Source organism: Siphateles boraxobius, unplaced genomic scaffold, assembly GCF_051911475.1.
Source record: "Siphateles boraxobius isolate OS27281-9 unplaced genomic scaffold, OSU_SipBor_1 26, whole genome shotgun sequence".
NCBI lineage: Eukaryota > Metazoa > Chordata > Actinopteri > Cypriniformes > Leuciscidae > Siphateles > Siphateles boraxobius.
Genome location: NW_027508876.1, coordinates 18,556,522 through 18,583,521, shown reverse-complemented (window position 1 = coordinate 18,583,521; position 27,000 = coordinate 18,556,522). Strand labels below are relative to the sequence as shown.

Genomic DNA, 27,000 nt, shown 5'->3' with positions numbered 1-27,000 from the left:
ACTTAATAACACAAAAATAATTTTATTTATAAGGAGTCACTGATGAGAATATCAATAGGTCACATGTGGTCATTGGTTACCTTAACGGTTGAACAAATATAGCTTATGCCAGTTATTATGCTAGAGTGAAAAGGGTTTCATGACATCAAAGATCTTGAATGTTCTCAATGGCGTTCATGCTTTTGTGAAGAGTCACAGTTTAATTTAAGCAACCATGTCCTCTGTGATCTCTGAGAGACTCTGTGATCGATCTCTGCCAATAAGAACTTTACCATTTCCTTTTAAAGTAATTTGAAACATGAATGAAAGTTCCAAAAAAGTTTAGAAAAGAACTAGCAAGCTGACAAAGAGACATACACATGGTCATTAATGAAGATTATTTTAATATATATTACAACTTCATAAAATAATCTTTGTGATCTTCAGTCCATTATTTTAATTTGAAGGGTCAGTTCTGTCATCAATCACTCACACTCATATTGTTCCGAACCTGTAAGTCTTTCGTTCATCTTCAGAACACAAATGAAGATCTTTTTGATGAAATCTGAGAGATTTCTGTCAGTGCGTTGACAGTCTATGCAACTACCACATTCAAGCCCCAGAAAGTAAAGACATTAAAGGGTTAGTTCACCCAAAAATGAAAATTAAGTCATTAATTACTCACCCCCATGCTGTACCAACCCCGTAAGACCTTCGTTCATCTTCGGAACACAAATGAAGATATTTTTGATTAAATCTGAGAGGTGGATCACTGCTACATAGGCTGCCAGAGGGAATGAAACTTGACGGCCCAGAAAGTCATTAAAGAACATGTTTAAATATTCCATGTGCCTACAGTGGCTCAACTATAAGTTTATCAAGCGACGAGACTACTTTTTTCCCGAAAAAAAAAACATAATAACGACTTTATTCGACTATTCCTTTTCATTCCTTGTGGGCCTGAGACGAGAGTTCAAGAGATTTCCACGACGCATGCGCGAGAACTGAGAAGAGGACGTTCTTCTTCTAATACTTCTTGTTCAGTTCTCGCGCATGCGTCGTGGAAATCTCTTGAACTCTCGTCTCAGGCCCACAAGGAAGAAAAGGAATAGTCGAATAAAGTCGTTATTATGTTTTTTTTTCGGGAAAAAAGTATTCTCGTCGCTTGATAAACTTATAGTTGAGCCACTGTAGGCACATGGAATATTTAAACATTTTCTTTAATGACTTTCTGGGCCGTCAAGTTTCATTCCCTCTGGCAGCCTATGTAGCAGTGATCCACCTCTCAGATTTAATCAAAAATATCTTCATTTGTGTTCCGAAGATGAACGAAGGTCTTACGGGGTTGGTACAGCATGGGGGTGAGTAATTAATGACTTAATTTTCATTTTTGGGTGAACTAACCCTTTAAAGTAATCCATGTGACTCCAATGGCTTTACCTCCGTTTTATGAAGTGACGCAAGTGCTTTGTTTGCACAAAAAAACCCAATTTACCACTTTTTTACAAAGTAACTCGTAGGTCACATTCACACAACGTCTCCTCTCATGTTCACGCAGCACGCATGCATCGTGGTGCTCTCGTGAACGCGGATTGGAGATTCATATTTTGTAAATAAAGTGGCAGCAAAGCACTTAAGTCGCTTCATGAAATTGAGGTAAAACCACTGGATTCATATAGATTACTTTTATGACGTCTTTACCTTTACCACACTACCTTTCTGGGGCTTGAAAGTGGTAGTTGCATAGGCTATCAGTGGAGGGACAGAAAGCTCTCAGATTTCATAATAAGTGTTCCGAAGATGAATAAAAGTCTTACGGGTTTGGAACGACATGAGGGTGAGTAATTTATGATAGAATGTTCATTTTTGGGGGAACTACCCCTTTAAACACATATTTTCAACCTTAGGCATTAATAACTTCATGTATGAACACTGGGTATTTGTATTATTTAAATTAAAACTTGGTTATAAAATTAGTAGTAATAAAATCCAATCCTCTATGTTTTAACTACAATGCACTTATTTGAAAATCCTATTACATGTGTAAAACTATGACTAAATTAAAGAGTCTGTAATGTTGAGAAATTCTGTAAAAATGTAAATAGTGGTTTCGATTGCAGCATCTTACCTTTACAGTCCTGTTATTAAACGTTCTTTCTCCCTATTTCTAAACTACTGTATGGTTGACACAAAATGTGTAAGAAAACCATTCAGGTTTCTACTCTGACTCTCTACTCTGCCTTTTGCTTGTTTGGCTCCACAGGCTGGGTGGCAGCAGCGTCCATCTGGGTGGTGATGGGGTCTGTGGAAGTGGGTGCAGGAACAGGGGCTGGAGGGGGGATGAGGATTGGGATTGGGTCTGGGTCTGGATCGTCAATCAAAGCCTGTCTTCTTTCCTTTTCCTTGATCAGCTGAATCAAGCAGTAGGTAACAAACATCACAGTGATGGTGGTAAAGGGGAAACCTGACAAACAAAACAGAGTTTGATCTAAAAATCCAAAAAATCTTTTGGTTTTTAAAATGCATTTAAATTGCTCAAGTACCACCTCAGTACTTTACCTTTAAGTAACAATCTATTTGCAACCAGTTTGGCAAATTCAAGACTGTTCAGGGCCAGGATATTGTAAAGGACAATTGTCCAGAAATTGAAGGTATTAAAAACAGCCCTGATCCTGCGTGACATAGAATCTGATATCGCCATCTGTTGGTGGAAGGAAACATTTGTAGATTTGTTTATATTACCAGTAATTTAACATTTAACCACCAGATGGAGCATTAGAGGACCTTTTTAGCACAAAAAAATTACATTTAACCACTAGAGGGAGCACTGATTATCATTACAACATCCAGCAAATTATTACCGGTCATATTTCTTTAACTTACCTCAATTGAAATAAAAGGTTCCATGGAGAAGAGTTTTGCGGTCCACAATTCAAAATTAAGGCCAAAGCAGTTTAAGAAAGACCAGATGAAAACCACCCAGCTTGGTCCCAGCCAGAGGGCCGTGATGCCAAACGTGCACAGAGAGGCTATCAGCTCGTCCAGAACGTTCTCATGTTTTCCGCCTAGATAATTATAGACATACCTGTGGAGATGACAGCATTCTTTGTTAAAATGCTGATGCTTGAAAGCATTGTGTTGCTTAAAGGGATAGTTCACCCAAAAATGAAAATTCTTTCACCATTCACTCAGCCTCAAGTTGTTCCAAACCTGTATGAGTTTCTTTCTTCTGTTGAACACATTGACTTCCATAGGAGCAAAAAATACTATGGAAGTCAATGGCTACAGTCAACTGTCTGGTTACTGACATTCTTTAAAATATTTTTTTTGTGTGTTCAACCGAAGAAAGAAACTCATACAGATTTGGAACAATTTAATGGTGAGTAAATGATGAAATAATACATTTTTGGGTGAACTTTCCCCTTTAAACGTCTGATAGATATAACGGTCAATCATACTTGCATAGAAATTCGTTTATTCCTCGATCAAAGTGTCTGTAAAAAAATAAAATGTTTTCCATTTTTAGAATGATTAATATAGTTTTGTTTTACTGACTATATCAAAATCAATTTATGAAAAATTAAAAAAAGACAACGAATAAAAAGGGCTCACTCACGCCTCAGAGAAAACATAAAGCATTGTAATGCATTTCGGGGGTTTGGGAGGGTCCAGGTGATCCAGTCTTGATACTGTGTTTATCACTCCAAACATCACAGCCGCTTTCACCCAATCATACACCAGATTTAAGTAGGCCAATCCAACTGAATAGTGGAAGAAGAGAAAGGCTATGGTGGTCTTTTGGACATTGATAAACTTGAGCAAAGTAAGTGAATACTAACACACACATGCTTACCGAGAGCCCAGTCAGAGATGTGTTTAAGGAGCTTCATGTCACTAGGAATGGTCAGAATGTACATGAAGTGAAAGAGGACTGCCACTATCATAATAACCCCCAGGTGTAGCAGCGCCTGGATGGAAATGTTCCACATCTCCCCGTCCTTCCTTGTCAGGTCAGGGTTATTGGCCTGGTGGGGTGTCAAAGGGCAACGCTATTCATTCGGAAAATAAGCAAACCATCATTTCATTCAGTAAATTTAGTTGCAGACCTGAATGTAGAACTTGTCGAATGTCATGATGGGTCCGAAGTAAAAGAAGGGGAGGTAAAAGTTGTACTTGAGAAGCTCCAGGATGCTGTAGTTTCCATCTTTTCTCTCACAGTTCTCAAGAGCAAAACTCATACAGCGCATGATGGTGAAACCACAGCCGCCGTAGAACAGTAGAGGACGGAGATCGAAATTGCCAGTCGCAAAACCTGCCTGAAAGATGAGCCATCTCAAATGAACACAATCATAATCACAAATAATAATAATGATATGTATTGTTCATTGTATTTCATTTGTTTCTTTTATTTTAATAATGAATAATAAGAATGATCATTTTTATTAAAATAAAAAGCAATGATTATCATTATTGTCATCATCATTTATAAACATGTAGATTTCATTTCTTTTCATTTTAATTATAAAATAATAGTAATAATAAGCCTACACTAATAATAATAATAATTAATGATAATAATGGTATTTATTGCTTATTATATTCTCTTATTTTTTAAATAAAATGTATAACTTTATAAACATTTATATTTCATTTTTTTATTTTAATAATAATAACAATATAGGCTACAATAGTAATAATTATATATTATGTATGATGGTGTATAATTTAAGTGTGTAACATAAAAAAATATTCTACTACTAATAATAATGATAATATACAAAAGTAATAATAATGAATGATAATAATGTTATTTATTTTTAGTTTATTTGCTTTTTTAATAAAATATATAATTAAAATGTATAACATTTATAAACATTTAGATTTCAATAGATACAATAGTAGCAATATATTATCTGTAACGTACTGCTCTGAGACAGGAAGGTTGAGAATTCAAATGCAGTTTTTAATGGGAAAATCCAAGATCATAAACCGTATAACAGGCAGTGGTCAAAAGCACAGGGTAATCGGTCCAAACAATGTCAGGGAACAGGAACGCAGACGAACAGGGAGATGATCAAAATGGACAAACACTGGAAAGCTCAGAAATGCAGTGTTACACGTACAAGACTTCGCAGGGAATGAATGTGAAAACCAGGCTATTATAGGGTGAGTTAAACAAGGTAATGAGGCACAGGTGGATGCAGTCAGGGATGATGAGTCCAGGCAGAGTTATGGGAAATGTAGTTTCATTAGAGTGGAGTGCCCTCTACTGGTAATGATGGGCGCTCTCACTCACTGGTAATCGTGACATAATGATAATAATGGTATATATTGTTCATTTTATTTGCTTATTTTTATTAATAAAATATATAATTCAATATTTATAGCATTTATAAACATTTAGATGTCATTTCTTAATAATACTATACAATATTAATAATAATGAATTATTATATATTTTAAAATAAAAAATATTTATAACATAAACATTTAGATTTAATATCTTTCCATTTGAAAAATAATAACAATAATACCAAATGGTGATGACCATTTATTATAGCTTTACTTTAGCACTATTAACATTTTCATATTTTATATTTTTACAGTGTCAGTGACATGCCTGCCAGGAAATGAAGGGCTCCATTTTGAAAGTAGCCAATGTAGTGAGTCCAGCAACGAAGCAGAGCCACCTGAGCTTGACCAGAGAGATGCTATAGAGCAGCACACAGTGAGACAGGATGAGCATGACGTAAGCCCAGCCCATACTGCTGAAAACTGCCAGCATCCCGTACACCATGAACACCAGAGATCTGTACTGTGGGATGGGGAAAACATGAGAGAATGAGCCTCTCAGGTTGGCCGTATCAATGGAGTGATAAATTTAGTCAATAGTGTCACATGTAACAAAGATGTGTCTGGACTTTCAAGAGCCACCTGCGGAGCCAGCAAGGAGCAGATCTTGGCAAAGATCACATGACCTGAGAGTGCAAAGATGATATGCGCTCTGAACGTGGAGAACCACATCATCCACTCGACGTCAGCTGTATCCTGCAGAGCCACACTGATCAATCAGAGTCCACATTCACAATTTTATTTAGACCCAGTATGAAATTAAATTATATGCAAAATCTCACCATTTTTCTGCCAGAGTAGTACCATCCTGGCTGAACACTGGTCTTGAAGGTTTTTTTGTTGGAATTTGCTGAATAAAGAATCATAAAATCATGTAATGATCTGATTAAAAGATGTAAATACACATGGATGCAAAAACTGCTTATTCATTGATATTATTACTAGCGCTGTCAATTCGATTAATCGTGATAAATCGCATTGAACATAAAAGTTTGTGTTTGTGTGTATATATATTTATAAACTTTTAAGTTTAGATGTGATTAATCGATTTGACAGCACTAATTATTATATGAAATGCAAATTTAGTAGTTTCTGTCATAAACACACAATAATACCTTTCAGTCATTTAATTCTGCAAAAACATAGATGTGTATATTATATGAATGCAAAAAACTGTGTATATTACATGAATGCAAAAAACCCACAATAGTACCTTTCTCTCCCTCTTCTCTTTCTCTGTTCAGTCTCTTGGTATATTAATACTGACATATGATCCCTGCGTACTTTGCATAGCTTTCTGAGGCAAGCGAATGTCTTTATCCTCATACAGTAAACTGTAGTGCTATTTCTTTGATCTAATGCACTGTAAAAAGTGATCAGTTGACTGAGGAAACCCATTGCTTTAAAATGATTAAGTAAATAAACTTTGATTTAATCATGTGTTTGTTAAGTAATTGAAAAAATTGAGTTAAATGAACTTTTCTTTCAAGTATGCATGAAATTTATTTACTTAATTTTAATCAACTGGTTTCCTTAAGTTAAGTCATCTGATCACTTTTTACAGTGTGCATTTACGAGTGAGAAAAGGTGGATGTTACAGTAAAATGCTCACAGAAACCACTCTTTTTTCTTACAGTGACATAATTTAAGGGTCCCATCAGAACATATGTTCATGCATATACTTACAGCTGGACACGTCAAATATCCATCTGGCAGCCCAGAGCATTGCCATACACAGCACCACATTATACAAGTAGAGCTCGTACCTTGGAAGAGCTGCTTTGACCCCCATTGTGCACAGGACAACCTGAGAGAGTTTGGAAAGGTGCAGTTTGAATGAAGAAACAAATCTGGTGTCGAATTTGGCTATTCAAATATTTCCCAACCAAGGCAGCCAATGAGTGCTTAAGATCCTACTAAAAATATACCTTGGTAATTAGAAATCTACTATGGGATGAAAGAAACATTGCAGTGTTACTGTAGCTTGACTTGTAGAACATGGCGTTAGCAATAGCAAAAGGTCATAGGTTCACTTCCCATAGAGCACATGAATTGATCAAATGTATGCTGTGAATTTTTGTAAATCTGTAAATGGATAAAATTCTGTTAAACTGCATAAATATAAATTGCATCAGTCCACTTTAGACATTCTACTAACTATAAACAACTTGGCAACTACTATACATCAACTAACTCTCATTAATTAGCAACTAAACATTAACTAACTCTCATTAGAGTACTAGTAGGCTGTTAGTTTAGGATTAAGGTTAAGGTTCGTTGACATGTGCATGCAAAGCCACTTATAGTCAGTAGAATGTCTGTTGGAGATTATCACAATAAGTCTACTAATACTCTAATGACTGATAGTTGATGTAGTTGCAAAATGACTTATAGTTAATGTCATAAGTAGCCTAGACTATCGAAGTGTTACCGAATTGTATATTAATCTCTGAACACTTTATTACAAAAATAAATGAATAAAACCAAAAAGAAATTCGATCTTTGTGGGCAGGGCAGAAGTTTCCAATGATTTGAATTGTGTGAGGAGGAAGCATCTACACTATGTGAGCACATGCTATTTTTAGCTAGACTATTTTCTGCTCTCATTGTATTGACTGAAGCATCACTGCTACATTTCAGCCAAATTCTTTCTTTTCTAACCAGCAGATTATTCTTTTGTCTATTTATCTTCTAATAATTTAAAGCTATGAACTCAAATAACAAGGTCTGCTTTGTTGTGATGTTTGTTATTGTGAGATTTCACCAGAAGAACCATGCTACTAAATTAGCAGATTATTACTTGGTTAAATGTTAGCGGGTCATGCGCTGCATGGAGGTGCCAAGCAGATTTTAGAAACACCTATTGTACTAACCTTGAGCACAGCAATGCCACCGTAACCCAAAGGGCCTTTGAAATACTGAAAAATCCACTTGAGCTTAAAATAATGACAAAACTGTATAGAAAAGATCAGCAAAATAATAGTCTAATGCATCCTCTCTGTTTCAAGGTGTCAGTTAGGCACACAAACTGCCTGTTGGGCAGTTGCGGACAGTTAAAGGTGAACAGGATATGTATTTATATTCATCTGAAGCTGCCCATAGGGGGGCGGACCCATTGTGCCATGTCGTATCAATAGAAACAGGCTTGGACCTCCACTGCTTGCATACTGAATGTCCTACATAAGAATGAGTGGGTTCGAAAAAGTATGTAACATAAAAATATACACACAATTAAAAAAAGAAACATTATAGGATATGAAACATTTATATAAATATGCAATAAATATATGAAACATAAAACTTTACCTGAGAAGCATGGGTTTGCTTTTGCTTTGAAATCACTGGTTTCCCATAGGTCAGGGGTCAACTAGAAAAGGCAGGGTAGGTAATGGTATTCCATTCTGTCTAAATTAAACTCTGATAAGACACAGTAGATTATATAAACTACTGTATATAAAGGTCTTGGAAAAATCTTTTACACTGCCTACCACTTCCAGCACAGAATCTACCTATCAGCACATTATTAAAGAGCTCTTTGCTAGCACAGTCCCTTAATATAACTGAAATGTATTTTAGGCTATTACTTGTTTAGCAGCCTTTAAGAAAAGCCAGGAGCCCTGGCATACATTCACACACTTCAACACCTGTTTCTGTCAGGGTCAAGGCTGTTTTTGGATGATCATATTTGGTTGTCAATTTGGCCTGGGCCACCTATCTAACTTCAAACCTAAATAAACACCATTCCATTCAAAAATAAAACATGTTCATCTTAAATCTTAGTTAACTTGTTCTAAATTAAGCAATTGTCTATGTACTGTAAAAAATGTTTTTAAGTACAATCAACTTGTATATTTAAATAATTTCAACTTAAATTGCATTAATTTTTTAAAAAACATTGAATTGTTGAATCTTGTATAACTTAAAAAAAAGTGGAAATTGCTTAACTTGTATGTAAAAAATATATAACATTTAAGTAAAACAATGTAAAACATGTTGTCATAACCTATCATGTAATTTTTTACAGTGTATCCCATTATAAACACCTGAAATACCAGATTTAGCCATAATGACTTGATTAAGTAAGTCCTGGCAGTTCAGCAGTTTAGTTTTTAAGCATATCTAACATCCACATCACCAAGCTTTGTCCTGAGAAACATTAAAATCTAGTGGTTTTCAACCCAGTGCCCACAAGGGAGCCTCAAGATTAATAAAAAAGTACTTAAATTAATACTTTTTTGTTTATTAAAATAGTCTAAATTACAAACAAAAATAATATCAAGAATGGAATTTTATTTATATTATAATAAAGTCACAAAATGAATCGAAGTTGATTAAATATCAATACTCCCAGTTTCCGTTTAAAAAAATAATTTTAAAGACAAGCAAGCCTATATAACAGCATGTATAAGGGAGCCTTGTGTTGGACAATAAGCAGACTTTGAGTCAAAAAGATTTTAGCCATACAAAATCAACTATCTAGCAGCTGTTATGCCCCCACGTGGCCAACAAATTCAGTGCATCATTCGCTGAACACACACTTGATCGAACAAAAATTGACCAAACACACTCTTATAGGTCCAGAAAGTGCTGGTTTGATTTATTTGACCATATGCAAGATTCATGTCTTCATTTATCAACCCACAAACAGGAATGGTGAAATCCTTTGACTAGTACAGTAACCTAGTTACGGTCATCCTTAGGTCCTTACAGTTTCCTTGAGTTTTAAATGAGTACTTGATTACAGTGGTTCCAGTTGTGTGGAACATCTGGTGCTCATTGATTGGTTGTACGTTATAATTGCCATAAATTTGATCCTATGAATGCAGATGTAAAAATGTCTGACTGCCTCCAGTGAAAAGGCAGATGAGATAGATAAATAGAAAGCCTACTCCTCCACCGTTTCCTTTTTGCTGGTCTCCTGGCCTTCAAAGATCGGGTACTTGCTTTCCACCTCTGCCCATGTGATGGCACCATTGGCCAGGTCACGAATAATTTCGGGCAACTCGGTAACCTGTAAATAAACAGGTTGTACATGTCAGCAAAATAGTCAACACAAACGCTCACTCAAATGAAATGAAGACAAATATGATCAACTGCTTTACCTCAGCCCTGATCTGCCTCATGGAGTCACGGTCTCTCAGAGTGGCCGTGTGGGGCGTCTTATTAACAGTGTCAAAATCGATGGTGATACCGAATGCAACACCAATCTCATCCGTTCTGGCATAGCGCCTACCAATAGATCCTGAGGAATCATCCACCTTGTGGGACACACCATTCCTGGTGAGGGCTTCAGCTGTAGAGCGAAGCAAATCATTAATAACAACACAAATAAAATACATCTAAATAAAGATGTTATTACTCACATAATTCTCGAACAAACGGCACAAATTCCTGATTTTGGCTCAATGGAAGGACGGAGCATTTGTATGGTGCAACAGTTGCAGGAAAGCTGAAATACTGAGCAGAGAAAGCAGCAAAGTTCATAAATAAAGCAAGAAAAACATATTAATTACAGAATATTACAGCATGATGTTTACCGTTCTCTGTTCGTCTCCCTCTCTGATACGGAACGTGTGCTCAAAGATGGAGTACATGATTCTTCCGATGCCGAAGGAGGGTTCGATCACGTTAGGAACAACCTCTTCAACTGTAAAGCAGGAGATGTCAATTAAAGTTTTTTTTAAATGTATTTTACATATTCTTTTTATGCTTATGTAAAAGGTTAGTTTCTCCCTCCTACCATGCAGGGTCTTCTGGAACCTCTTGACAGTAACCATGTCCTTGGTGAGTTTGAAAGTCTTGCCCTCAGTCTCAATGGTGAACTCACTGCAGTGAAAGAGGAAACCAATGAATGAGCAGAATAATATTAGTGGGCACGATTTTTGGTTTGAAAAACTTAATGGGCAAAGTTTTGCCCATTGAAAAAGGGAGCTGGGATGGGACATACCAAAGGGCTTGTATGCTCCTTTTTTTTAAATAGTCATTAAGAATTTGAGTGCATGTAATTCAAAACAGAAACAATAAAAACAATATCAAATTAAAATATACCTTATATTATAATATTGTACAGGCGAAAATGGTTAAAAAAACATTTTTAAGGTTTATTTTGACTTTAGGACTAAGACAAATAAAAGCTAATTATTTATGATTATTTATTTATTTTTGACTAACAATGCATTACCGTTCAAAAGTTAGGGGGTAAAGTAAGATTTAAGGAATTAATACTTTTATTCTGCAAGGATGCATTAAATGTATCAAAAGTGAAGAAATCTATTATAACATTTTAAAATGTCTTTATTTTAAATAAATGTTGCTTCTTTTTTTGTACTTTCTAAATGGTAAAAAAAAAGGTTTCCATTACAAATAAATTACATTTTAAAATGTATTCGATTAGAAAAAAGTTATTTTAAATTGTAATATTTCACAATTTTACAACTTTTACAGTCATTTTGATTAAAAAAAAACTGCCTTTAAATTGTGAATCTTCATATTTGGGGGTCATTGACATTAAACATTTTGGTAACACTTTATATTAAGGTGATGTTACTACATGTACTTACTATAGTAACAACAGTAAATTATGCATAATTACAAGTAATAACCCTAAACCGAACCCTAACCATAGCTCTATAGTAAGTACATGTAGTTAATTAATATAACTAATCAGAATCAGAAGGTGCTTTATTGCCAAGTAGTGTTTTACACATTTTGTGAGGAAATTGCTTTGGTCGTAAGGTGCTACATGTAGACAAACATACAGTTGACATAAATAAATGTAGGAATATATATAAATATGAAATGAAATATAAATTGACAAAATAAAATATACAACAATAAAGATTAACTACAAGTATGTGCAATGTGCCAGGTTGTGCATGAAATGAGAAGAAAGTTTTCACATGTGCAGAGACATTTGAGTAATTTGCAAGGGTGTGTCAGTGTCCCACAAGTGTCAGTGGGGGACCCGGGCCTTGTTAAGGAGGCTAGCTGCCGATGGGAAGAAACTGTTTTTATGGCGAGAGGTTTTGGTCCTGATGGACCGCAGCCTCCTGCCAGAGGGGAGAGACTGAAACAGTATGTGTCCGGGGTGGGAGGGGTCAGCTGCAATCTTTCCTGCTCGCCTCAGAGTCCTGGAGGCGTACAGGTCCTGAAGTGATGGAAGATTGCAGCCAATCACCTTCTCTGCAGAGCGAATGATACGCTGCAGCCTGCCCTTGTCCCTGGCGGTGGCAACAGCGTACCAGATGGTGATGGAGGAGGTGAGGATGGACTCAATGATGGCGTTGTAGAAGTGCACCATCATTGTCTTTGGCAGGCTGAACTTCTTCAGTTGCCGCAGGAAGTACATCCTCTGCTGGGCCTTTTTGGTGATGGAGGTTATGTTCAGCTCCCACTTGAGGTCCCGGGAGATGATGGTGCCCAGGAAGCGGAAGGAGTCCACAGCAGTGACTTGGGAGTCACACAGGATAATGGGGGAGGGTGGGGCTGAGCTCTTTCTAAAATCCACGACCATCTCCACTGTCTTCAGAGCGTTGAGCTCCAGACTGTTCTGGCTGCACCAGGTCACCAGATGGTCGATCTCCCATCTGTAGGCGGACTCATCTCCACCAGAGATGACCCCAATGAGGGTGGTGTCGTCCGCAAACTTCAGGAGCTTGACGGACTGATGACTGGAGGTGCAGCTGTTGGTGTACAGGGAGAAGAGAAGTGGGGAAAGAACGCAGCCTTGAGGGGATCCGGTGCTGATGGTCCTGGAATCAGAGACGTGTTTCCCCAGCTTCACGTGCTGCTTCCTGTCCGTCAGGAAGTCAGTGATCCACCTACAGGTGGAGTCAGGCACGGTCAGCTGAGAGAGCTTGTCCTGCAGCAGGGCCGGTATGATGGTGTTGAAAGCAGAGCTGAAATCCACAAACAGGATCCTAGCATAGGTTCCAGGGGAGTCCAGTTGCTGGAGGGTGTAGTGAAGGGCCATGTTTACTGCATCGTCTACAGACCTGTTGGCTCTGTAGGCGAACTGCAGGGGGTCCAGGAGTGGGTCTGTGATGGATTTTAGGTGGGACAAAAGACGTTCAAATGACTTCATAACCACAGAGGTCAGGGCGACGGGTCTGTAGTCGTTTAGTCCTGTGGACCTTGGTTGTTTCGGGACAGGGATGATGGTGGAGGCTCTGAAGCAGGCTGGCACATGGCATGTCTCCAGTGAGGTGTTAAAAATGTCTGTGAACACCGGAGACAGCTGATCAGCACAGTGCTTCAGGGTGGATGGAGATACACAGTCCGGCCCAGCTGCTTTGCGGGGGTTCTGCCTCCTGAATAGCCTGTTGACTTCCCCCTCTGAGATGGAGAGGGGGGGGAGGGGCTGGAGCTGGCCAACTCTGAGGAGGGGGGGGGGGGGGTGGTGGTGGACTGAGGCTGAAGCTGAGCAGAGGAGTCAAGGGGGATGTTGTCCGATTGACTCTCAAAGCGACAGTAGAACTGGTTCAGCTCATTTGCCAAGCGAGAGTCATTTATGGAATGGGGGACTTTGGGTTTATAGTTTGTGATCTGTCTGAACCGAACAGAAGTGGCGTCGTTTGCTGAGAACTGGTTCTTTAGTCTCTCTGAGTACAGCCGTTTAGCTTCTGGAACCTCTTGGCTAAACCTGTACTTTAACGCCCTGCACCCGGCCCTGTCACCACTCCTGAATGCCTCCTCCTTTTCCAACCTTAGCTGTCTGAGTTTAGCTGTAAACCAGGGTTTGTCATTGTTAACTCACCCTGGTGCATGTTGGTATACAGCTGTCTTCACAGAAGCTGATGTAGGACGTCACAGCCTCTGTAAACTCGTCCAGATTGTTGGTAGCAGTCCTGAAAACATCCCAGTCAGTGCAGTCCAAACACGCCTGAAGATCCTCTACAGCTTCACTGGTCCATTTCTTTGATGTCCTCAGTATAGGTTTACAGAGTTTTAATTTTTGCCTGTAAGCAGGAATCAGATGGACCATCACGTGATCAGAGTGGCCCAGTGGAGCGTGTGTGACGGCATGATAGGCACAGCTGACTGTGGTGTAGCAGTGATCCAAAGTGTTTCCCTCTCTGGTTGGACACTTTATAAACTGTCTGTATTTGGAGAGTTCTTGGATGAGATTTCCCCTGTTAAAGTCACAGAGAACAATAACAAGGGAGTCTGGGTTTGTCTGTTCCACACAGAGTATCTGGTCAGCCAGCATGCGCTGTGCGTCCTGCCCGCCTGGGGCGGAATGTAAACACCAACCAGAGTGAATGAAGCAAACTCACGGGGGGAGTAAAATGGTTTACAGTTAATGATAAAAAATTCTAGATGTTAATGTAAAAACGGACACCTCCACCTTTTGTTTTGCCGGAGAGTTCTTTGTCACGGTCCGCTCTGTACAGTTGGAAGCCAGCCAGCTGCAGCGCGGAGTCCGGTATCAGTTCACACAGCCACGTCTCCGTGAAGCTCAGAACAGAAGATGAATAAAAGTATCCGTTTTTCCCCACCAGAAGCTGAAGTTCGTCCAGTTTGTTGCACAGTGAGCGCACGTTGGAGAGAAATATTGCCGGGAGCGATGTGCGGAGTCACCGCAGGCGAAGACGCACGAGCGACCAGGCTCTTTTTCCTCTCCTGCGGCGCTTCACAGCGCGAACAACAGCGAGAGAGCCCATCACCAAAAAGTCCAATAATTCCGCTGATGACACGAGGAAAGTGGGAACTAAGTCCGCTGGAGTTGTTCCCCTGATGTTCATGAGCTCTTCTCTAGAGAAAGAGCACCGAGAATCACAGCCGAAAACTAAATTAACACAAAAACAAAACAAAACAAAGCGCACCTAACACCGAGGCTGCTATACTCAGCGCCATCATGTCCTTCAAGGGTTCAACCCTTCAACCCATCCTTCAAGGGTTTCTCAGCAACCAGAGGGACTTTGGTGGCCTGTGCGTGGCACAGAAGATCAAAACACGAACGATCATACTAAGTACATACTACACTGTAATTAAACATTTAAGTACTGCGTAATAATAAGTAACTACATGTACTTACTATAAGGGTTAGTTGCTTGTAATTCCGCATAATTTACAGTTATCACTACAGTAACTACATGTAACAATAACACTGTAAAATTAAGTGTTACCAAATAACATGTAAACAAAATGTTGAACACTCTTAATATCGATGATGCTCACCCATTCTCGTTGAGGAGTTTCTCCTGCTCTGTGATATAGCATTCATCACAGATGCCCAGGTACTCCATGGCAAACTTGGCATCCTTCTTATATGCTTTGCCGATGGCTCCTTTGTTTGGCTCGAATTGGACAACATTTACAACTTTGTGTGAAGCAGTTAAGGAAGGTGACTGAAGACAAACAGAACTTATATTCTATTCTGAGACAGTTCACATCCTATTCAAATGCTTTGACAATTGTAATTAGTAATACAGGAAGTTGAAGGATATGGGTTCCTTCAAGGGTTTCTCAGCAACCAGAGGGACTTTGGTGGCCCGTGCGTGGCACAGAAGATCAAAACACGAACGATCAGCACACCCCACAATCTCAATCCACCCCTGAAAAACAGCACGTGCAAACACACAATAAAAACCTATTCTATAGCACAGAAGGTCCTCGAGCAAACACTGAACTTACATAGGAGGTTTTGGTCTCAGCGTCCCAGCAGTCACAGGCATAGTGGGCCATCTCATTGTCCATATGCTGACGGAAACGAAGCTTGTCTTTTGCCACACCCACTTTGACCAGATAAAGGAAGATCCTTCCAATGAAGTAGCCCAAAACGGAGTTATTGATGATACCCTATACACAGTACGAAAGATTGTTAGAACAACAAAACTGTTAATTATAATCAATGCATCATAAATCAGATCTTGACTAACCTGCTCCACTGCATCCCCCAGCCTCATTATCTGGGCAGATTGCCCACTAGTCTGTGCTTTGGAAGAGTAAAGCATGATCTGCAGATCAGCAACATTTGAGAACTTGGAATGAACCTTCTCAGTCGGGTCTACAAAGTGCTCAATCTCAGCCATCGTAAACTCTCTGTGGAAAGAAACATCACTTCAGTACATTTGAAATCCCAATGGAAACACTTCTGTGTGACAGCAAAACAACCAAAGCGAGTTATGTTCAAAAGTAGATGTCGACAGATTCATCGATTTTGCCGATATATCGGTACCGATAGATGACTGGAGGAACTATCAGTTATCGGCAAAAATCCATACCGATAGTTTTTCTGGGTTGCGTCCGTTGCTGGAGCGGCTGAGATGAGTATGCTGTCATTACACAAAGCGAGAGTGGCCTCTAAAGGACAAATAAAAACTATCACTGACACCGTGTAGTTTATTTTTAACACGTGAGGCTGCACGCAGCACGAAGAGCGCTGACACTTCATATGCAAATTTAAAACACTGACAGCGAAAATGGTATGAATACAGAACACTACAGTCCATGTTGCCATTAGGGCTGTAACAATACACCAAAGGGGTGGCTATTGGAGGAGAGAAAAAAAAGAGATTTTGAGGGGGGAAAATATATTTTTATTAATTAACATTTGAAAAACCTACAGGTAAATCTTCTATAAATATTTGTGAGTCTTCATTTTCTTTTGTTTGCCTTAAAAAAAAAACGTGCCGAAAAAATATACGCGCTCCTCACTCTTGCGGTTTGAAACGGCCGTTACAGGTAAAATTAAAGATTTTATCCATAACTAGTTTTGTGGTGTAGGTCTACGTATTTTATAATGTTAACTTCAAATAATAGTAATTTAAAGTCCCTGTAAAGGCAATTTAAAAAACAATTCTAAACACATTATAAATGTTAGAAATGTATTGCTAAAACACATTACAAAGACTGTGAACTGTGATGTACTGAATTGTGGAGTTAGACCATTAAACAGTACTACCTGGATGCGATCACGTACAAAACAGATCGGTGTCCTTATTTAAATTTCCTAAATACGATCACATGAAGAGGTGGATTAATTTTGTGAAGAGCCACCTTGATGGAAAGCTGAGGATCACCACCAAAACCCGCCTCTGTAGTGATCATTTTACACGGGATAGTTTTATAAAGTTTCGTCGGAGACAACTGGGATTCACTGATAATCCGCTGTTGTGTTCCAGGTGAATGGGGCTGAACGACTATCTCCCGCCTCGGCCTTCATCCTGTCGCTCCGACAACTGGTGACATCATCGGCAGTGCGTGCCCACCAATGAGTGTAAGTTGCCTTGTGCGCTTATGTTATAATTAACCTAATAAGCTGCTAGGAGCATCCATTCCGGCTGTAGCGGGTGACAGTTGATTGTGGCGACGGCAGCTTTACCACGAGTGGGCGTGGTTTCAGCGCAGCCAGCGGACACGCCCCGAACGTTTGAAAGCAGAGACTACTGCTCATTTTTTCAAGATTTTGATAGCTTATTTTATGTACTTGTTTTATCATTCAAATTTGGCTGGGTGTCTAATAACACATTTTTCCGTGATATGACAAACTCAGAACACATACTTCATTTTGACTTTACAGGGACTTTAAAGATATGGTAGCATTGGATCTGGACGGGAAGGATAACTCTGGGAGTTATTTAAAGATAGCCATCTTTAAGAACAGCAGACTTTATGGATTTATATGAAATTGTAGCACTTTACAATAAGATTCAATTTTTAGCATTAACTAAGGTAAATTAAAATTACTATTGTTCATTGTTAGTTTGTTAATTTCAACAGTTACTAATACATTTTAAATTGAGTTTTAATTTTTATTTTATCCATTAACCTTAGTTAATGTACTATGAACTAACATGAATGATCAAGGTACAGTTGTATTGCTCAAATATTAATACATGCTGTAAAAATGTATATTGCATAATACATATAGTTCATGAAAGCTAGCTAATACATCCTTGTTAACAAATGGGACTTGCAAAGTGTTACCTATGAAATGTACGCATGTTTCTAGGTTATAGCTAAAGAAACACACATTTGACCTGTGATATTTTAATGTTTAAATTATTTCCTGTGGAACCTCTTATTTTAATATATATATATATATATATATATATATATATATATATATATATATTTCATTTAGCACATTTGAGTTCAGCACTGTTTTACTGGGAGTGTTTTTTTTATCCAGTATCCATTTAAAAAAATATTGTGTGGTTAATCGGTTATCGGCAAGTACGGTCAGACCTAGTTATTTGGTATCAGTAAAATCCACTATCGGTCGACCTCTATTCAAAAGGAAATCAAAATCCCCACCTGACGCGAATCAAGCCGGAGCGAGGAGAGATCTCATTCCTGAAAGAGTTTCCGATCTGGGCGGCGGCAAATGGCAGCTTCCCCTGGTTGAACTCCAAAAGACGTTTGAAGTTGAGGAAGATTCCTTGAGCAGTTTCTGGCCTTAAATAGCTAAGGAAATAAATGTAGCCCCAAGAGTAATGAATCAGTCTTCATATTTTGGATCTTTTAAAATTATAGCATGTAGTCCAGTGGTGTCCAACATACCCTTGCATGTTGCCCCCAGGCCCAATGGAGGTCTGGAACATCAGGTTGAATGAGATAGGAGGTGTGAGGTCATTTCCTGTAATGGGAGACTTGACATTGTATTGCACAAACAAATCTGCCAACTCCTGCTGAGTGTAGTTATCCATCTGAAAATACATAAATAAATAAACAGAACTAATCAATAAATAAAAAATAAAAAACTGATTACCCCATACAATTCTTGTGGATTATGTGTGGAATTCCATATTCATATAAAATTTATTAAATTATTTATTAACTTATTTAATTGATTATTAAAACATTGCCCAAGCGAGACATACCTGAGTGATGACACTCTCCATCTCAGTTTTCTTATCTGCCGTACATTTTTTGTCACTCATTAATTTCTGTAGATGAGCTAAAAAGCAAAAGACAAGGCATGCATTATTATTATTAGTAGTAGTAGTATTATTATTTATTTTTATTTAATTTCACCACAGGACATATTACTGCTACTATTACTGTATATTCAATGTATTAAAATGAAATAAATAAAAACCTAAACAGCTTTGACATAAAATAAAACTTATTTCTATTGAAAAACCATTTCAAATTAATTGGCTTAAATCACCCTGAAACATTATACTTGCTAATAAGTTACAGGTAGGGGCATTTTCATTATAGAGCTTTTTATTTAAAAAAATAAATAAATAAATAAAATAAAGGTATATGCTTGTGAGTGCAAGAAGAGTCATCAATATTTTCTAAAAATCCATTAAGTATACTTTGGCAACTTTAAGGAGTCCAGATTTAGGTGGCACAGTTTGTCAAAGAGTATAAAGCACTTAATCATTTCAGTCGGTTGGTGGTCTACAGAATATGGAGTCGGACTGGTTCCCTGATAAAGCCTTTGTGATTCTTAAAGATACTATTGCTTTCTTTTACCCCTGAACATCTACAGTATTCATGGAGGAGTCAGATCAGTGGACAACAGAGCTGACCTGAGCCTGATTGTCTCTTAGAACTCAACACATATGAGCGCCTGTTAATATAAGAAATAATGACAAACCTTTAAGGAGGTGGTCGGCACGGAAGCACTCTCCGTTCTTGACATCCTTGACCATGTAGTCGGCAAATTTATCCACATGTCCTGATGTCCTGAAACACGACAAAAGCACTGAATAAGAGTTTCAGAGATGATGCCATGGCAACAGATTAAAAGTGAATAGAAAGCTGAATGCTCACTTGAGGACGGGTTCTGGTGTAAGCATGGTGCAGTCGATCTCCAGAATCTGCTCCTCCTGGATGAAGTGTTGCCTCCAGACCTGGAGGATATTGTTCTTCAGAGCACACCCGACAGGCCCAAAGTCATACAGCCCACTCACACCTTTCTCACACACAAACAAAATGTATTAGTTAGTATGCACCGATATTAACATTTTGGCCGATACCGATAGCCTTTTATGTATTCAGGCTGTCAAAGTAACCTATATCAAAATGTGAAATTAGATTTATCGGCCAATAATATATATTCATATTTTGATATAGGCTACTTTGACAGCCTGAATAAATAAACAAAAGGCTCACAATTAAAAGCCATGTCCCAATTCCCAAACACTTTAACATAAATCAAACATATACAATACAGTAGCCTAGTTTGAGCCAGTGTCAGATTCCTTAACTTTTCAAATTAATTTTACACTCCCAACTTTCTTTATAAAAAAATGGTAACACTTTATAATGTTTCATTTTGTTAGTATTAGTTGGCATGAACCAACAATTAATGAACAATACTTCTACAGCATTTATTAATCTTAGTTAATGTTAAGCTCAAAATTTTATAAGAAATTTTTAAGATCCAAAGTTGTATCTGTTAACTTTAGTTAATGCACTGTGAACTAACATGAACACAAATATTTTATTAACTAACATTAACAAAGGCTATTGCTCTCTGTTAGTTAATGCATTAACAAATTATACCTTATTGTAAAATGTTACCAAAAAATATATTGCCTAACAAAAAAAGTTTAATAAAATACCTAAATAATGTTATCCAAGTCATTGGATAACATCGGGCTGCATATAAAGAAAGAAAATACATGTGCCATGGATAATTAAAATGGAATCACCTCCGCACAAACAATAAGGAAATTATTTTTACAGAGAAGGAAATTAATAGTTGAAATAAAGTCGTTATTTTTGTTTGTTTTTGCGAACAAAAAGTATTCTCGTCGCTTGATAAACTTAAGATTGAGCCACTGTAGTCACTTGGACTATTTTAACGATGTCTGTAATAACTTTTAGGGGCTGGCAAGTTTCAATCCCTGTAGAAGCCTATGGAGGAGTTATCTCAGATTTAATCAAAAATATCTTAATTCGTATTCCGAAGATGAACAAAGGTCTTACGTTGTTGGAACAACATGAGGGTGAGTAAATACTGACATTTTTGGGTGAACTATCCATTTAATATTTCGACTTATCATATATCTGAACAAAATGACGTAAATGCACTTAAGCGAACTTGACTGTGCTGGTCAGAATGTTTAACCCCAGCTGTTCTGGATGTGCTATTCCCAGAACAACGTGCTGAAACACGCCAATTAAACCCAGAGAATTCACAACGTTTTATTACAATAGTATTTGCATTATAATGACATGTATATGGCAGTACCAATCATAGTTGTTAATGTGCATTGCTGTTTGGGCTGCACACGCTAAAGATAAAGATGATCACCGGTACAATTAAGCGCTTTACTGCATCGTTCATTAACTCAACCAACCGCATCCTATATTAGATTAATCAGATATATATACACAAAATAAACATATTACAACTTACAATGGCAAAAAAAATGCTGCGAATGCTCAAGAGAACTTGTTTGTGCTTGTCATGAAGGCATAACTCCATAGACGCGCTCTTCCCGCCACAACGCACTCGTCGCGCTGAAACACTGGCGAACACGAATTCACAACATGCGTGCTCTTATCACAATCTTAAGAAGTCTATGTGACAGATTTGTGCTGCACTGGCACATCATGGCGAACAGCGCTCATATCTCAACTCAAGTAAATATCTATTATCTATCGGCTTTGATATATCAGCACAATTTTCTTATCGGAGCGATAACATCAAAAATGACCATTTATCGGTCGATATCGATATGTGGTCGATATATCGTGCATCCGTACTATTAGTTGACAATAACAAGCCAATCTTAGTTATTTTTTATAAGTAATGAAGCTATTAAAATACTTATACTACACTGAAAATACTCACCGCCATAGATAGCAAATGCCTGATCGTAAAAGAAACGTCTTTTTAGAGTGTCTTCCATCTTGGTTCGATCCACAATGTCATCTTTGGGCTGTAAGGCAAGTTCCTGTAAAATGGAAAAAAAGAGTTATGGAAATAATTTGGATAAGACATACAAAATTAAATGAAATCAGAGCAACTTATTCAAGCTAACAATCTTCTAATTATTAAAGATGAAGTGTCTAATGTGTTATTAAACAGAACTGCAAAAATAATGGTGGTTTTCAAACAGGTTTCCAGAACACTTTACCCACCCGCCATTGGTCGGTCATACAGACAGGCCCGCCCCTAAATTACACTATTGGTTTAACCAGTATAGCCAGCTGCTTCCAGACAGATGAATGCAGCAGTCAGGTTCCGAAGGTAAAAATCCTATTGAGGTCTCCATAGGGGAATTTTATTTATTTGTTTACTATAACTTACTGTATAAACCCTCAAAGACAACTATGAGCTACGAGGTTGTTAATCAATAAATATATGCATTTGTTGAAGCCATCTGTTCACATTTTTTTTAAATGGTTGTGTTTAACAGCGAAAATCCTGGTGAAAAACCCCGATTCTGCTAAGAAATCTTCATCAATCAGAGAATCAAAACAAGCACATTGCACCAAAAGAACTCTCAAGGGCCTGCCCACTCCCATAAAGCACTGCAAATGAAGTAGGGTTGTCAACGAATATTCTAAATTCGAATATATATTCGAATAGTTTTAAAAAAGCAGAATTTCGAAGGTGACAATTAATATTCGAATGTGGAAAAACACGCCCACGGTAGCAGAGGCGCGGCTGTCTGCTTTGCGAGTGGCAAAATTCTGAAGCTTAAAATGTAAATCTATATATACATGGATTTCTCGGCGACTTCATCACTGCTTGCGCACGCAACCAGGAGGCAAAACACCCGCGGTCTTCGTACCGGAGTAAAGGGTTTAGGCTAGTAGCAAAGTGGTGGTGCTGTCGCTTATGGACATACACCCAGGCATCAAGGCTTGGCTTTAATGCGTTGCCTTTGACTAGGGAGCACATCTGACCTCAACACGCAAAAATCCGGTCCAGCAACAAGGTATTTGACGAGCTGCACATGACCACATAGCGCGTAGTTGTATGCATCAAGGGATTTGTACCCTCTAATCATTTCTGTTGTATACACACTTGGTGTCTGAATTAGATAATTATATATATCAGGCCATGCAATTGCTGGCCACTTCTTGTCATCCACAATCCAAAGATCATCAAGTATTGCGTAGGGATTCGGCAAGATCTCACCATCGCTGAGAGTAAGTTTTTTAATTTAATCGCCACGGTCGGAGGTACTAAGGCTTCCCACATAATCCATCGTCAAATCTTTGATTTACAGTAAAGTAACGTTATATGTGTGCAGTCATGATATGTTGCAGGTCGTAAAGTAACGTATACAAAGTTAACTTATATAAAAGCAAATTCGGGCTCTATAGAGGCTATTACGTTAATAACTTAGTCTAACATGATAATTCATACATGCATCACAGTATGTCCGGATTTTGATTCGTAAAGAGTTGGACGTTTTACATAATGTTATATTAATATGAAACACAAACAAACAGATCCAACTCTGAAATTGCAGTTTATTATTGAGTCAACAAGAAATTACAACCAATGCGAAATCTACGTTAACTACAATGTTCTTTTACAGAAATCAGCATAACAGATAGCGGTTTTTTGCCTCCTGGATGCGCGCGCATCCGGTATTGTTTGTATACAAGAAACCCGTGTATATACTGTAAAACTTCAATTAATGTTAATATTTGTTTCAATCACTGAATGATGCCTGCTATATTTAGGACATTTACGACCTTAAATTGCTTGCACAAAACTCTTGATCAGCCCTCAACAGTTGTTTATTGTTGTTCATTTAAACCGTTATGCGCAGAGAGCGTGAGGGTGAGGGCGAGAGAGAGAGTGCCTGCGAGTGCGAGCGAAAGTAAGGTCTGCGGTCTTGGCCATTAGATGATTTACTTGTTTTTATGGAAGTTAATTCGTTGTCAAATATGTTTAAACTTAAATAAACTACATATAAAAGTAGTTATGTCTCTTTGTATTAATTTGTCCTGTTATTGACATAATGCGCATCATTGACAAAATGCGCAACCAGATGTTCGAATATATGTTTTTTTAGAGGGAATATTCGAACGTCATTTTTGAGCAATTTTGACATCCCTAAAATGAAGTAATCAAATATATACATTATATATTATATATATATATATATACACATCCAGTCAAAAATGTGGAAACATTAGCCCAACTTAAAAGAAAAAAAAAAGGTTTTCAAAGTCTCATATGCCCATCAAGCCTGCATTTATTTGATCAAAAATACAGAAAAAAAAAAAAAAAAATTCAAAAACATAACAAAAAAACAGCAATGTTTCCAAAGTTTTGATCGGTACCATATATGTGTGTGTGTGTATATATATATATATATATATATATATATATATATATATATATATATATATATATTCAAGTACATATAGAGGTGAAACTCAAAAAAATTTAATATCGTGCAAAAGTTATAATTTTGATGATAATTGTGGCTTACAGCTAAAATAAAAGAAAAATTAATTATTACATGAAATCAATTAAAAAAAGGATTTTAAATACAGAAATTTCGGCCCTCTGAAAAGTATAATCATACATATGTATATAGTTATATATACATAATATATTAGTTTCACCTTTTAATTTGAATTATTGAAATACATGAACTGTTGCACGATATTCTAATTTTTCAAGTTTCACCTGTGTGCATGTATATATTTATATAAAAAAACCTGAATATATATATAATAACCATATATAATGCCCCTGAAAAACCAAACTGACATTTAAGAGGAAAAAAAATAAATGTAAATGACAATTTATTTAATTTATTGAAACACACACGCACATATAAAAGTGTTCACGAAATGTTGCACTCTACTGTTAATGCATATTAAACGGGGATAAGAGAAAAGGTATTGAACCTATAACTAAACACGTTACTTGAAGGAAACATGAAAGGCAGAATAACATTTCTCACCTTGGCCTCAAGTATTCTCTTGCGAGCTTTCAGTTCTGCAACGGCCTTATTGACATCAACATCAGGAGCATTTTCTGCCTTCAACTTACGCACAAGATCACCCTACGTGGAAAAATCAAAAGTTTAGTTTATTACTATAATTACTACATATTAGAATACATATGTATCCATCAACATTTTCCCAGAAATATGAGTTTCGTTTTGACTGTGTTTTTCCCCACCCTAGTCTCCATTGGACCCTGAATGTCAGAATTGCTCGTCTCAAACGTGGCACTGACAGATTGAATCATCCAACAGTAAAAACCCCAAATAAAACCACCAAACTGTAATACACTTCCTGATATATCACTTTTGCAAAAATGCATGTCCATAATAAGCGATTTTAACCATTTTGATTAATATAAAAGGGCCGCATTTCTTTCCAAAATTATGTTTACACCACGAATAAAAAGCAAATACGTGTTTAATGTTATGTGATATAGTAATGCAGCATATTAGCCTACATATGCTTGTTATTGTCTTTCATTACCTGTTCCTTCACTGCCAGCCTCAAGGGAGCCAGAACCTCTTCAATACTGCCATCCATATTCGGTCCTCCTGTCATCTCCAGCCACGCGCTTCTCTTCTTCTTCTCACACAAACAGCCCGACAGCGAGAGTGCTCTGATCGGGGGGGAAGCACACAGGCGTATGGGACTGGATCGAACCCTCGGAACAGCGCGGACGGTGGCGATCTGTGTACCGGTCCTGAGGAGGAGTGCTGATGTTGCCCTACGCAGAGACAGCATGGACCGAGAGGAGGAGCAACCACACCGCGGAACTGAATGATGAAATCCCCAAAAAGAGTAAGTTACGGCAGGGATTCAGCTCGACACTTTCGCCATTTTTTTTACAATAATTGTATTGAGTTTTAATTGAAAAATGGCAGATTCGCCACAATCTCTCCGTCTTCGAAAATAAATCGAAACAAAAAAGTGCAAAGTAATAATAAAAGAACAAAGTAAAAAATAAATTAAATCCTGATTTAAATAAATAAATGTTTACTAATACATGAAAATTATAATTAATAATAAAACATTTTAAATAGTAGGCTAGGCTATTTTATTTACTTACATTAATTTCGTGGTTGTCATTGATTTTTGTTTTCAATATTTACTATTGAGATCGATGAATTAACCGATTAACTACTTTAATGGCAAGGGTAATTTCTAAATTTTTGGCTAGTCTAGATTACCCCTACCTTAACAACAACAATAATTCATCACTACAACATTCACAGAAGACAAAAACTTAAACTTTAAGACTTACTATTCAGCCACAAGATGTCAGTATAAACACACATTTAATCTGTGGAATTACAATGAACAGTAAATCTATTTATTCTAAAGCCATTTGCCACAAAGTAAACACTACAATTACTCTACTTTACATATAAGGGCCATTCTACAGAATTGGTGCCTGCTGCTGTCCCAGTCCCACAAACAAAAAACAAATTTAAAAAGAATTTAAGTATTCAAATTTTAGATGTTTAAAAAGATCCTTATGTGATCTATTGAATCCCATAATAATTTTTAAAATATTAGTAAGTTTAATATATATAAAATCATAATTTATTGGGTACTTTCAATTGGGAGGGGGCTGTCCCAAACCTTATCTTCAACTTGTGAAAATGATATTAAAATGTTTTTTTTTCTTTCTAAATTTTCCATTGTTGTTTTTAAAAATATCTTTTTGATTTCTTTTAAAAGGTGAAGATAAAAAAAAGCATTTATTTTATATTTTATTTTTAAATCATGAAACTTTATGTAAAAAAATGTGAA

The 27,000-nt window shown here is 37.2% G+C and overlaps 2 protein-coding genes across 4 annotated transcripts; both read right to left on the bottom strand.

Moving 5' to 3' along the window:
* Positions 1-363: 363 nt before the first annotated feature.
* Positions 364-8,507, bottom strand: hhatlb (hedgehog acyltransferase like, b). Of its 3 annotated transcripts, XR_013207306.1 has the most exons (13): positions 8,205-8,382; positions 7,018-7,138; positions 6,114-6,181; positions 5,914-6,027; positions 5,600-5,794; positions 4,086-4,295; positions 3,833-4,004; positions 3,596-3,740; positions 3,438-3,473; positions 2,863-3,064; positions 2,539-2,680; positions 1,811-2,443; positions 364-736 (listed from the first exon to the last, which is right to left on the bottom strand). XR_013207306.1 is itself a non-coding variant. In XM_077244641.1 (12 exons), the coding sequence occupies exons 2-12, from the start codon at positions 7,121-7,123 to the stop codon at positions 2,211-2,213; spliced, it is 1,623 nt and encodes a 540-aa protein (XP_077100756.1). In that variant the 5' UTR covers positions 7,124-7,138; positions 8,205-8,507; the 3' UTR covers positions 364-2,210. The 3 variants fall into 3 exon arrangements, 2 of the variants coding, with proteins under 2 accessions (XP_077100756.1, XP_077100757.1); XM_077244641.1 differs by having other exon boundaries at positions 364-2,443; positions 8,205-8,507; XM_077244642.1 differs by lacking the exon at positions 364-736 and having other exon boundaries at positions 1,838-2,443; positions 4,086-4,291; positions 5,596-5,794; positions 8,205-8,339.
* Positions 8,508-9,900: 1,393 nt separating this feature from the next.
* On the bottom strand, positions 9,901-26,013 carry gars1 (glycyl-tRNA synthetase 1). The gene is made up of 17 exons (XM_077244616.1): positions 25,711-26,013; positions 25,182-25,283; positions 22,094-22,196; positions 20,062-20,203; positions 19,886-19,974; positions 19,158-19,234; positions 18,838-18,983; positions 18,592-18,741; positions 16,212-16,374; positions 15,967-16,131; positions 15,780-15,887; positions 15,511-15,656; positions 11,072-11,157; positions 10,869-10,978; positions 10,695-10,788; positions 10,434-10,624; positions 9,901-10,342 (listed from the first exon to the last, which is right to left on the bottom strand). The coding sequence occupies exons 1-17, from the start codon at positions 25,966-25,968 to the stop codon at positions 10,217-10,219; spliced, it is 2,256 nt and encodes a 751-aa protein (XP_077100731.1). The 5' UTR covers positions 25,969-26,013; the 3' UTR covers positions 9,901-10,216.
* Between the last annotated feature and the right edge of the window lie 987 nt (positions 26,014-27,000).

What these genes read in the sequence shown, in the direction of transcription:
- hhatlb (XM_077244641.1), bottom strand. Translation starts at nt 7,123, where the DNA reads ATGGGGGTCAAAGCAGCTCTTCCAAGGTACGAGCTCTACTTGTATAAT. An exon ending in GATATTTGACGTGTCCAGCT is followed by an intron (nt 6,182 to 7,017) that starts GTAAGTATATGC and finishes TTCTTTATTCAG; the next exon opens with CAAATTCCAACAAAAAAACC. An exon ending in ACTACTCTGGCAGAAAAATG is followed by an intron (nt 6,028 to 6,113) that starts GTGAGATTTTGC and finishes GTGGCTCTGCAG; the next exon opens with GATACAGCTGACGTCGAGTG.
- gars1 (XM_077244616.1), bottom strand. Translation starts at nt 25,968, where the DNA reads ATGCTGTCTCTGCGTAGGGCAACATCAGCACTCCTCCTCAGGACCGGT. An exon ending in ACACCAGAACCCGTCCTCAA is followed by an intron (nt 19,975 to 20,061) that starts GTGAGCATTCAG and finishes GTCGTGTTTCAG; the next exon opens with GACATCAGGACATGTGGATA. An exon ending in TGCCGACCACCTCCTTAAAG is followed by an intron (nt 19,235 to 19,885) that starts GTTTGTCATTAT and finishes TTTGCTTTTTAG; the next exon opens with CTCATCTACAGAAATTAATG.